Source organism: Mytilus californianus, unplaced genomic scaffold (genome assembly GCF_021869535.1).
Source record: "Mytilus californianus isolate M0D057914Y unplaced genomic scaffold, xbMytCali1.0.p SCAF_4, whole genome shotgun sequence".
NCBI lineage: Eukaryota > Metazoa > Mollusca > Bivalvia > Mytilida > Mytilidae > Mytilus > Mytilus californianus.
The window spans coordinates 94,774,725-94,787,117 of NW_026262690.1; the positions used below are offsets into that span (position 1 = coordinate 94,774,725).

General features: G+C 31.2%; 1 protein-coding gene across 1 annotated transcript in view; it reads right to left on the reverse strand.

Annotated features, from left to right (window-relative positions):
* The window catches only part of LOC127698846 (uncharacterized), a 141,382-nt gene that overhangs the window by 90,275 nt on the left and 38,714 nt on the right, over window positions 1-12,393 (reverse strand). The window contains exons 42-55 of the mRNA XM_052202529.1: window positions 12,019-12,159; window positions 11,080-11,220; window positions 10,157-10,297; window positions 9,632-9,772; window positions 8,556-8,696; window positions 7,980-8,120; window positions 6,688-6,828; window positions 6,102-6,242; window positions 5,386-5,526; window positions 4,256-4,396; window positions 3,575-3,715; window positions 2,536-2,676; window positions 2,005-2,145; window positions 782-922 (exon numbers count right to left, since the gene is read on the reverse strand). Of these exons, the coding sequence (XP_052058489.1) occupies window positions 782-922; window positions 2,005-2,145; window positions 2,536-2,676; window positions 3,575-3,715; window positions 4,256-4,396; window positions 5,386-5,526; window positions 6,102-6,242; window positions 6,688-6,828; window positions 7,980-8,120; window positions 8,556-8,696; window positions 9,632-9,772; window positions 10,157-10,297; window positions 11,080-11,220; window positions 12,019-12,159 (1,974 nt within the window). The remainder of the gene's footprint in view (window positions 1-781; window positions 923-2,004; window positions 2,146-2,535; window positions 2,677-3,574; window positions 3,716-4,255; window positions 4,397-5,385; window positions 5,527-6,101; window positions 6,243-6,687; window positions 6,829-7,979; window positions 8,121-8,555; window positions 8,697-9,631; window positions 9,773-10,156; window positions 10,298-11,079; window positions 11,221-12,018; window positions 12,160-12,393) is intronic.

The following is a 12,393-nucleotide window of genomic DNA, read 5'->3' on the forward strand; positions in this document are numbered from 1 at the left end:
AAAAAGCTAAACCAAAGATAAATGAAAAGATTCCAAAAAATCAAAAGCGAAGTTTTCAGTGCAAAATATTCAATATAAACGAATGTTCTTATAGCTGGTCACCTGTATAAAAGCTTGTTGAAATTTTTTAAAATGGAAAAATAATTCCAAAAACAGAAGAAAACAACCAAATTTATAGCTACAAAAATAAACTAGATTAAGAACGACATGAATCAAGCCCCACTTGCAAAAAAACATAAACTCGATCTGTAACTCATCATTAAGTACACTCACATACTAAAAATCAGCTCAATATGTGAAGGAGTTCAGAAAAAAAGTCTGTATAACTGTTATTTTCAAAAACATTTTCAAATCAAAAGTCCAAAGCTTGTAATTTCTTCAAAAATCAGCAGAGCGAAACCAAACGTTACACGATCTGTAACTCATCATAGCAGACTCACATACTAAAAATCAGCTCAATATGTGAAGGCGTTTAGAAAAAAGTCTGTATAATTATTCGTTGCGGAATGAGGGAATGAGGGAATGACAGACAAGGTTACAACTATATGGCCCCGATCACTATGTGGCGGGGCCATAAAAATTGCAAATGAAACTCAAGTAAAATATACCTACAAATTTATCAGAATTAGATTTCAAATTTCAAATTTATCAATAAAACTGATTCAAATAAGAATACATCTACCAAGTTTCAAGAAAAATATATATAGAGTTACAGTATATAAAGGGTTTCCATTCTTAATTTAGTACTAAAGCATCAAGTAAAAATTAAAGCAAACATTACCTTTGCCAAGTTGCATAAGATCTGCACATTCTTTTCCACCATTAAGTGCAGGTCTGACCATGTTTCTGACTCTATATCTTGTTCCTGTGGCATCTGGTGCTGACCATGCGGTCCAGTCACTGACAATACATGGCAGTGGTACTGAAAACATAGATTTAGTTATTTCAATATTGATTTTATATACTTTTCCTATTTATTTTTTTTTAAATACAAATTAAAGTAAATCAAATTCATAGTTTGTAGTGAGAATATCAGTTCTCAGTAATAAGCGCCATCAAAACGAGATATAACACACATTAACAATTAACAATTAATCTATCATTTCTTAAAGGATAGAATGCTGCTCACAAACATGTTTAATTCCACGACATACTTCATGTGTCTGCCTGAAGTCAGGAGCCTGTAGTAGTTCAGTGGTTGTCGTTGGTTCTTGTCTGTCATATTGGTTTTTAGTAATTGTTTTGTTATATATTAGGCTGTTAGTTTTCTCGTTGGCATTGTTTCACATTTTTCATGTCAGGGCCTTTTATAGCTGACTACACGGAATGCGTTTTTCTCATTGTTGAAGGCCGTAAGGTGGTCTATAATTGCTTACATCCACTTTATTTGGAACTCTGATGTATAGTTGTCTTATTGGCAATCATACCACATCTCCTTATTTTTATATTGAAGTTAAACCAGTATATTCTAAATAGTTATTAAACCATAAACATCAGTGTTTCTTATAACAGCTGGAAATCTAAATTTCACCATTTATTTGAAATTTGCCTTGATATTTACAGCTATTCATGAAGAATGGTTACACATACTGATGATCATTCAACTTTCATTTTTTTTACTCCAAAACTTGAATGACCACAATAATGACATAAAATCAAGATGGAAAACAATACACTAGTTCATAATACAGAAGGCAATGTTCCAATCCTTTACATTACAATAATTGTGAGCTAAAAAACATATTTTGCTCATAAATATGTTTCTAGATTTAAATGGACCAATTTGTGCATCCAAAATAGTGGTGATCCCACAATGCATCACCATAAATGATTTGTTCATAGGTCACATCAACAATAATCAGAAACTGACTTGAAATTAAACTTTAATTCATTTTATATTCAGTCACTTTTTGTATTGTGATTAATCTTTTTACATATTCAAGCAATATCCTTTTGATAAGAAATCTTTAAAACACTTCAAGCAAAAATTAAAGCCAACATTACCTTTATTGAGTTGCATAAGATCTTCACATTCTTTGCCCTTATTAAGAGCAGGTCTGACCACATATCTAACTCTGTATATTGTTCCTGTGGCATCAGGTGCTGACCATGCTGTCCAGTCACTCATAATACATGGCAATGGTACTAAAATTAAAGTTGAAATAAGAAATGGTGATTATCAAACATTTTTTTAATCTTATAATACATATAAAATGTTATAAATTTGGTTATTACAGACTGTTCAATATCTAATATTAAAGGGGTCTAGAGGTACTTTTTGAAAAACCTAACCACTCACATAATTCCAGTGGGACATCAGACCACAACATAATTCTATATATTCTTAAATATCTATTCCTGAAAATGCTACCTCCCACCAATAATTAATTTTGAATGGTTCTTGAGATATTACCATTTGCATAAAGTCTTTAATTTCTTACAAGAGAAAAATCAATGCACATAATATCTAGCCGCAATTATGAAAATATTTCCCTAATAATTAAAGCGTAAGTGTTACTCAGTATAAACACACACCTTTGCCTATCTGTAAGAGATCTGCACATTCTTTTCCACCATTAAGTGCAGGTCGGACCATATATCTGTATCTAAATCTACTTCCTGTGGCATCTGGTGCACTCCATGCTGTCCAGTCACTGACAATACATGGCAGTTGTACTAAAAAATCATTAAGGATTATCAATTAATTTAATGAATCACCATAATCAAAATAACCACTTGTAAAGAATGGGACTAATTTATACATTCAAGATCCTAATTAGGAGAAAATGTATTTTATGTGGAAAATTGATTGATTGTCGGTTGCTTTACATCCAGTGGCAAATATTTCATGCATAATCAGGACGAGAACATATTAACAATAAATACAATAGGTAGGTCCTGCATTAGAGGCCGTCCAAGATGAAGGTCAGGGAAATTTGGACTGCCACTGGAAAATGAGGATATATTGGATAGGGACAGAAATTTTGCCTTGCAACAGTGACCATATTTCTATTCCCCAGTCATCCTTAGGGGGAATGATGAAATAGAGACAGCACTAATTCATTTAAGAAATTAGAATTGAAGTATTTGAATTTCTACCAACTGGTATTTTATACAGAACTGGTTTTCAGAATTCATAATAAATATAATTATTACTTAAACTTAGGTTTATCTCAATTCAATGTAGTTTTAAAACTATCTAAACTGAATTTGGTCAGTCTACTTAGGAATGGTTTTATTATGTTTTCAATGACTTGTGTGTTTGGCTTTTTAAACTTCTTGCATTGATCAAAATGAATGATAAGGATTATTCAAGTGATGTGTAATGCTCACCAAAATTGTTTTTAAAATATATATTCACTGATTTGGCTTTCATTCATTTTATAGAAACCACCCACATATAGGGCTATAAAAACTAACCCTAGGCTTGACCTAAACCAAGCCCACGTTCAACCCTAACACATGCCAAAATCATAGACCCAAACTTAAAAAAAAACCTAGCCTCACTCTAACCATAAATGAACTCTTACCCTTGTCTAGGTCCCCTAAAGAAAAAAAAGCCACTGATACAAACCTTTGTTGAGTTGCATAAGATCTTCACATTCTTTGCCACCATTGAGAGCAGGTCTGACAACATATCTGACTCTGTAAGTATTTCCTGTTGCATCAGGTGCACTCCAGTTAGACCAATCAGACATGATACATGGCAGTGGTACTGCAATGGAAAAATAAAATGTAAAATCAATGATAAAATGAAGTCCAAGCAACAATCCAAAAATGTAAGGGAACAGTGCACAAACTTGAGAAATCTATAAGAATATTTAGTATCTTTAAATTCTGAAAAGATTTGTCTGAAACTTTTGTTACAAAGCCTTTTCTAAAGCTACACCACCTATACAATACAAGAGTTATTAAAAAAAAGTGTTAGCTGTTGAAATAAAAAGTTCTCTGACTAATACATTAACTGTTTTTTTGCCTGGCTCACCACATTACCAAGTGGATTATGCTTACTCATAGAGCATCTGATATCACTTACAATTCTTATATGAGTTTTCATTGCAAATAACACTGACATTTAGTGTTTTGGTTTTTTTGAGTATTCTTGAATATAAAACATTACCATGTCACAAATCCCAGTTATTATCCAGATGACCTAAATTGTAACAAAAATAGACAGAAAAAAATTCTTTATCAAGTAGGAAAAATTATTAAAATTTTCATTCAGTCTCGAATTACTTGAAAGTTACAAATATACCTTTTTTAAGTTGCATAAGATCTTCACATTCTCTTCCACCATTGAGGGCAGGTCTGACAACATATCTAACTCTGTATGTGGTTCCTGTGGCATCAGGTGCACTCCATTTAGTCCAGTCACTCATGATACATGGCAGTGGTACTGAAATATAAAGTTGAAATTAGATATGGTATTTAGCAATCTCCTTTTTTATGGTAATCTTACATTGCATAATATATTCTAAGTTAAAATCTTAATTTTGATCTGGTGATCAGTTTTCATATTGGGGCATATCATAAAGATTGTTTTAAAGAATTCACAAGTGTAATAATATATTGCAAATTATATCCATTATCTTAATAAAAATAAATGATCATGTTAAAAACCTTTTATTACTCATGATTTTCCTAATCAATTTTATCAACATATTGATTCTATCTGCTTAGTGAGTCATTTATAGATGCCAAAAAATGATGTCATTAGTGCCCGGGCAGTTTTAAATTATGTGCTTTGTCTATATGCCATTTTGTTTTTCTTTGTTGACATATTTGTTTGTTTTTATAGTGATTAAGATTGTAACACAATGTTGACTGCTGTACCCCTTTTTTTGACATTTTTACCTATTATGTCTGTTTGTTTTGTTCACACATTGTTGTCAATATAATGAAATTTTATGTGACTGCCATACAAGTGAGAGGTTTAGCTAGCTATAAAACCAGGTTTAATCCACCATTTTCTACATAAGGAAATGCCTGTACCCAATTCAGGAATATGACAGTTGTTTTCCATTCGTTTGATGTGTTTGAGCTTTTGATTTTGCCATTTGACAAGGGACTTTCCAATTGAATTTTCCATGGAGTTTGGTATTTTTGTTATTAAACTTTTTACAACTACTGTGGAATTATTATTATTCTTGGGGTACCAATTTTTGTGGATTAAGTGGTATAAGTGAATGTTAATTTCGAGTTTTCAACAAAGAATAAATTCCCTATAGTCTTGTATGCTGTCTCTGGTAAAACTTGGAAATCAATTATCCATGAAAATTATTACCCATAAAAAAAATGAATCCACAGTAATTGTAAACAAATTGATTAACTCAATAATATCCAACACAATCTAAATAAAATCTAGCTTCCAAAAACTATATCCACCTTTGCCGATTTGTAGAAGATCTGGACATTCTTTGCCACCGTTAAGTGCTGGTCTGACTGTGTATCTGGCTCTGTATCTTGTTCCTGTGGCATCAGGAGCACTCCATGTTGACCAATCACTGACAATACATGGCAATGGTACTGAAAACATATTCAAATTACCGTAAATTTGGCAACCAATTATATATCACTTTTACTTTTTGCAGCATTTGTATTGTCCTTTACTTTAATTTTGTATGAGTTTAAATTCTAAGTTGCATCCATGCTAACCTTTGTCAAAACACTCAAAACCAAGTTTTTTCAGAAATTCAAAAATGTTGAAATATTTGAGAGCATAAAAACCAATGGGCCTTTACAGAACAGCCATTTATTCATGAAATTTAGCAAGGAAAACAAACTTGGCAATCATACCACATCTTCTTATTTATATATTGAAAATGTTTTAGTAATAATTTCATTATTAATATCTCTATTGAATAGATTGTTACAGAAGCTTTTAAAAGTGTTACCTATTACAGTAAAATCAAAAATGTTCAACCAAAAGTTTTGTTCCATATGCCAAATTTAGATTCCACAGCTAGCAATTTTTCAAAAACTCTTGTAATCTTTTATAACAAAAATTTACTACTTTAAAAAAAGTTTGTCTAAATCATTCATTCCTGGGATATGCCTTAATGAACTTTATCAAATGTTTTTTATTATCATAAAACTGTTACCTTTCCTGAGTTGCATCAGATCTTCACATTCTTTGCCACCATTAAGAGCAGGTCTGACTACATATCTAACTCTGTAAGTAGATCCTGTGGCATCAGGTGCTGTCCATGCTGTCCAATCACTCATGATACATGGTAATGGTACTGAAAAAAAGAATTTAATTTCATTATTTTGATCCACTAATAATTTTGAAATGCATTTTTTAAAAGGTGTTACAGTCATGTTTTAATTTCACAATGTTAATTTCCTCTTACCACCTAATCAAACTTCAAGAATGTTTGATTTCATTTTCAAAACACAAAAGTTTCTGGAATAATCTTCAGTAGGAATACCTGCCATTCCAAAGTTTAGAAATTTAAAAAAAGTAAAATGTCTGCAAGTTTAAAACATCTTATACAGAACAGGAAAATGTCTCGATGAGGGATCAACTTTAATACCATCAAATAATTTCTGCAATGGAAATTAAGAGCTGATTAATATTTACTGTAATATGCTTGACAAATATGTTTGATAAATACTCCATTGATGCTGGTTTAATAGATGATCCAAATTCATAGAAAACAAATAAGATTTGCAATGTAAACATACCTTTGCCAATCTGCATGAGATCTGGGCATTCTTTTCCACCATTAAGTGCAGGTCTGAGTGTGTATCTGACTCTGTATCTTGTTCCTGTGGCATCAGGTGCTGACCATGTGGTCCAGTCACTGACAATACAAGGTAGTGGTACTGAAATAGAAATTTAGCTCTTAGGGTATTTATTGTTTTGTAGTTTCCCATACATTTATTCGTTTCTGCGGTACCAAGCATTTTTCATCTGAATGTTCTCCATGAAGGTTAGTCCAAAGCACATTCTGAGCCGCACAAACCTAGTTCGTTTGATTTGGATTTATACTTAAACACAATAGTTACTTTTAACACCAATAGCAATATTTCAGTTTAGTTGTAATATTTGGAACCAAAAAATGTTTAAGGAGTTTTAGTACCATAGTACCAAAATGTCTTCCAAAAACTCAAAATGCTTGATATAAAAAAAAGTGAGAAGTGCTTTTTTTTGTGTGAAATTCAAGAAGAATGAAAATATAGAAAACCAATTTACAACAATTGAATGATGGAAAATCAAATGAGTACAAATACTACTGTAACCCTTGACATTGCTACCACTGCCAATATCCCTCAACAAATAATGAGATATTTTATTATATGAGTAAACAACTCCTTTGGAGAATAATAAATTTCATTCTTTGTTATTGAACTTGAAAGTTATCATTAGGTAAGCTAAAAGTTAAATCATAACAAAATAATTATGTCTTGCAAGAATCTAGAAAAAATGCATTTTTCAAGTAATCAATTTACAGCTTGAAACATTTTCTCAACACAGTAAAAGTAAACTTATTCCAAATCTAAAATCAATTTGTAAAAACATCATTCAATTACATCTAATGACCAAATATAGAAATCTTGCACTTTTTCTTATTACCAAATATAGAAATCTTACACTTTTTCTAATGACCAAATATAGACATCTTACATGTTTTTAATGACCAAATATAGACATCTTACACGTTTTTATGACCAAATATAGACATCTTACACTTTATATAATGACCAATTATAGACATCTTACACTTTTTATAATGACCAAATATAGACATCTTACACTGTTGCTAATGACCAAATATAGACATCTTACACTTTATACAATGACCAAATATAGACATCTTACACTAGTTACAATGACCAAATATAGACATCGTACACTAGTTACAATGACCAAATATAGACATCTTACACTAGTTACAATGACCAAATATAGACACCTTACACTAGTTACAATGACCAAATATATAGACATATACACTTTTGCATTTATGAAATACCTTTGTTGAGTTGCATAAGATCTCCACATTCTTTGGCACCATTAAGAGAAGGTCTGAGTACATATCTAACTCTGTATGTTGTTCCTGTGGCATCAGGTGCACTCCAAGCAGTCCAGTCACTCATGATACATGGCAATTGTACTAAAATGAAAGTAGAACTTTAAATCATATAGACGTTCAATTTCTACACGTATTCACTTTCGTTTGAGTGCAGTAAGTTTACTGAGCTCTTGAGAAAATCATTGCAAGTAGCTTCATTATGCTATAAAATAGACATAAACAACTTACTTCTTGTTATCATTCATTATGCTTTTTATCAAACTGACTGTAAAGTGTATTTCTATCACAATCACAACTCAACAAAAAGATATATAAACCATCCATTTATATAGAAGTTAAAACATTGGGGACTCCTGAGCATTTTTAATTTTCAACTGCTAACAATTCTGAAATAGCTCCTGTAACAATCAAAAACAGTGAGAGTGTGAAAAAATGCATATTTTTTTTTGTAATGTTTAAACATTGTGCAATTTATTGGAAAGAGAAGAGAGTTAATATTACATATTTTGAAATTACCTTTCTTGAGTTGCATAAGGTCTTCACATTCTTTGCCACCATTGAGAGAAGGTCTGACAACATATCTGTATCTGTATGTAGTTCCTGATGCATCAGGTGCACTCCATTTAGTCCAGTCACTCATGAGACATGGCAGAGGTACTGGAATTGAAACAAACAAAATAGTATGCAAAGTAAAGTTACTTTGATTCTGTGGATTCATTTATTTTTCAGTGGTACCAAATTTTGGGAAATCAGGAAAACTTGATTTTGTAGTTTTACCAAAGCTTGCATACAAGCCTATAGAACATTTGTAATTTGTAGAATATTTAATTTTGTGGTTCACCTGAACCCATGAAACCCCCAAAAAATGGTATCCAACGAATAATAATAAATCCACAGTAATCTAAAGAGATTTTATAAGTTCCAAAAGTTGCTATTGCACTATTGACACTGAAAAATTGTTAGGCCAGAGTAGACATATGCTTGGTGTACTTAACTCTTCTAGATTGTTGGTCATTCAGGCTTAATAGACATGTTATATAGACACTTGTTAAAGACCCTTTTTATGCCTTTAGATGTGTTTTGGTTCATGTGGTGTTGCATTGCTCTTTCATAGGGATAGACCCTATATCTCCTTTTATTCAGTTGCCCAGAACATGCATGAAATATTTGCCACTGAGTGTTAAGCAACCATCAATCAATCAATCCTTTTATTCATACAGGTTAAATTACTATAAAAAATACATTTAAGTCCTCATACAAGACTTTACCACCAATCAAATCCTGGAATATGTAACACTAGGAAGACTGGAAAAGCCGTGTAACCTTTTTGTTTCTATGATTACAGTTGATAAAAGACAATTAAGGTGTTCACTTAAAAAAAATTAAAAACTTCAAATTTATGTAGTTAAGTAAGTACAAACTGAAATAGTTTAATTGTAGATATAAATAATATTTGTTTACCAGTAAAAAAACGAAATTGAGAATAAATTGAATGGTCTTAATTTGCATCTAATTAACATCTATTAAGTAAAATTGCATGCTTTCTAAAACCAATCATAAAACAGCCAAGTAAAAAATAAAGCAAACATTACCTTTGTTGAGTTGCATAAGATCTTCACATTCTTTGCCACCGTTGAGAGCAGGTCTGACAACATATCTGACTCTGTATGTGGTTCCTGTGGCATCTGGTGCACTCCAGTTGGACCAGTCAGACATGATACATGGCAGTGGTACTGAAATTAGAAATAGAATCCTTTTGAATTTCATATTGTAATATAACAATACGAGTTAACTTTTATTTACAATATGCAAGTATTGACCTTCAGTTCATGAGTTAATCAATGCTATTTGCCTCTTTATGCTGCAGACTAGATAAAAAAACTTTAAACAAACAGTAAAGAACTTAAATTGCAACAAAAGGGATTTAATTTCCTTTCATAGAAATTTAAAACAACAGGGACTTGCAAATGGAACTACTGTGTATTCATAAATATATTTCAGGTAATGATTTTTTTGGACAGTGTGGGTAAAAGTGATCTCAGAATTAGTGTTCATCGAAATACTGTGCTAGAGAAGACAGTTTATGATAATTTATGATAAATATATTCAGAAATTACCTTTTTTGAGTTGTAGAAGGTCTTCACATTCTTTGCCGCCATTAAGAGCAGGTCTGACTACATATCTATATCTGTAAATTGTTCCTGTGGCATCAGGTGCACTCCATTTGGTCCAATCACTCATAAGACATGGCAGTGGTACTGAAAAATATTATTCATATAATATTATTTCTAGTAAATAGTTCTATCTTAAAACATATCTGCTGACATTGAAACTTTAAGTACAGTTACAATATATAATAAATTACACATTTGTTATTTTATGGAAGTAGTCAATTTAAGCTCAGTTTTTCAAGGGCCATTCTAAAATATGCAAGGTATTATAACAAAATATCAAGGGGATCTCATGTAAATCTTAGTTTAAAGTTACATGAGTAAGGCTCTTTCTCATGAGCAATATTGATTTGAATACCTAGCAATGGTTATATAGCTCTTGACCAAAATTTAACTGAACAAGGCTACTTGCATGAATTTTTTTTTTCCACACAAGTATGATTAATGTTGAAAATTTTAAACATTTACTTTTATTTTACTGGTGAAAGTACAATATATAACTCAACTTAAGAAAACTAAACAAAACATAAATATTAAGTAAAATAGAGGCACAGATTTTTAAAAAAGTAATCATAGTAAAATACATTTAATCAAACTGACCTCTGAAAATCTTTAGTTTTTTTATTTTTGTTTGGTTCCTGTCTCTTTTAAATATTACCCTTATCACATGTATTACTATCAAAATAAAGAAGAAGAAAAACCTGAACATGCTACTTTCTATAGGCTTGTGTGCAAACTTTTGTAAAACCAAAACATCAAATATCAACGAATTTTTTTTTTTCTTGAACGAGAAAAATTGGCATCTATGAAAATAAATGAATCCACAGTAGTCCATTTCTTAACTTTATATTTTCATTACTATTACAAACCTTTAGCGATTTGGATGAGGTCGTCACATTCTTTTCCACCATTCAAAGCAGGTCTGACCATGTATCTTACTCTGTATCTTGATCCTGTAGCATCAGGTGCACTCCATGTGGTCCAGTCAGACATAATACATGGCAGTGGTACTATAAAACAATACACAAAAATTTAGATGAAACCATTCAACATGTAAACAAATTAAGTAGTCATACTAGCAATAAAAGTGACTTACGATTCTTTAATACTGTAAACTCCTTATATTTGCACTATTATTTCTACTCACAAAAGTAGAAAATACAAAAAAAAAAAACTTTATGAGTGTAGTTGGTTTACAGTGCATCAATCTTGTTATTATTGGGAAAATCAAGTCAAGCAAAACATATGCAATTTCTTTTGATGAATTAACAGAGATGCTGTGAGAAACATTTAAACAACTAAAGACCACATTACGACAACATATTGAATTCAAACATGTTTTACCATCAGTAATCTCATATGTCTCTTTTAACCATATATGGGCTTACATGAGGTACTTCAACATCAAAAGCTCATCTGAAATTAACTTTTGAACAGAAATACAACTAAAAAATGTTGCCAGACTGTACCTTTATTCAGTTGATGATCTATAATTCTTTTTGCATGTGGATGGCTAAATACTGTAAACCAACTAATTTTCGCGAGCGATTTATTTTTGCAAAATTCGTGAGTAGAAAAATAACGCGAATATAAATCGTCGCGAATATGTAAAACTTTGATCTTTCCTTACATAACTACATCAATCTTATTTGAAAATCGTGAAATTAAATCTCCGCGAAATGGGCTGGTAAGGGCTAAACGCGAAATAAAGTATCCGCGAAAATAAGTCGGTTTACAGTAAATAAACACATCAATCATCCTGTTTATACTCCCATGCTCTAATCTGTGGTACAGGATTCAGAAATTACCTTTTTTGAGTTGAAGAAGATCTTCACATTCTTTTCCACCATTCAATGCAGGTCTAACAACATATCTATATCTGTAAATTGTTCCTGTGGCATCAGGTGCACTCCATTTAGTCCAGTCACTCATAAGACATGGCAATGGTACTGAAAAATATAAATTCTCTTATATCATTCCTACTAAATAATTCTTTCTATAAGAATTTTATAAAAAAATTGAAGTAGTGTTCAACATTACTCACACATGTTTTCAATTGACTTAACAGTCTTAACCAGCTTTATGAAAGAAATATGCAATGAACACAATAAGTGCTCTATAGAAAACTGTTTTTCAAGGGGAACATAAAAAACACTATTGTATTCTTACAATTTTGTATAAGA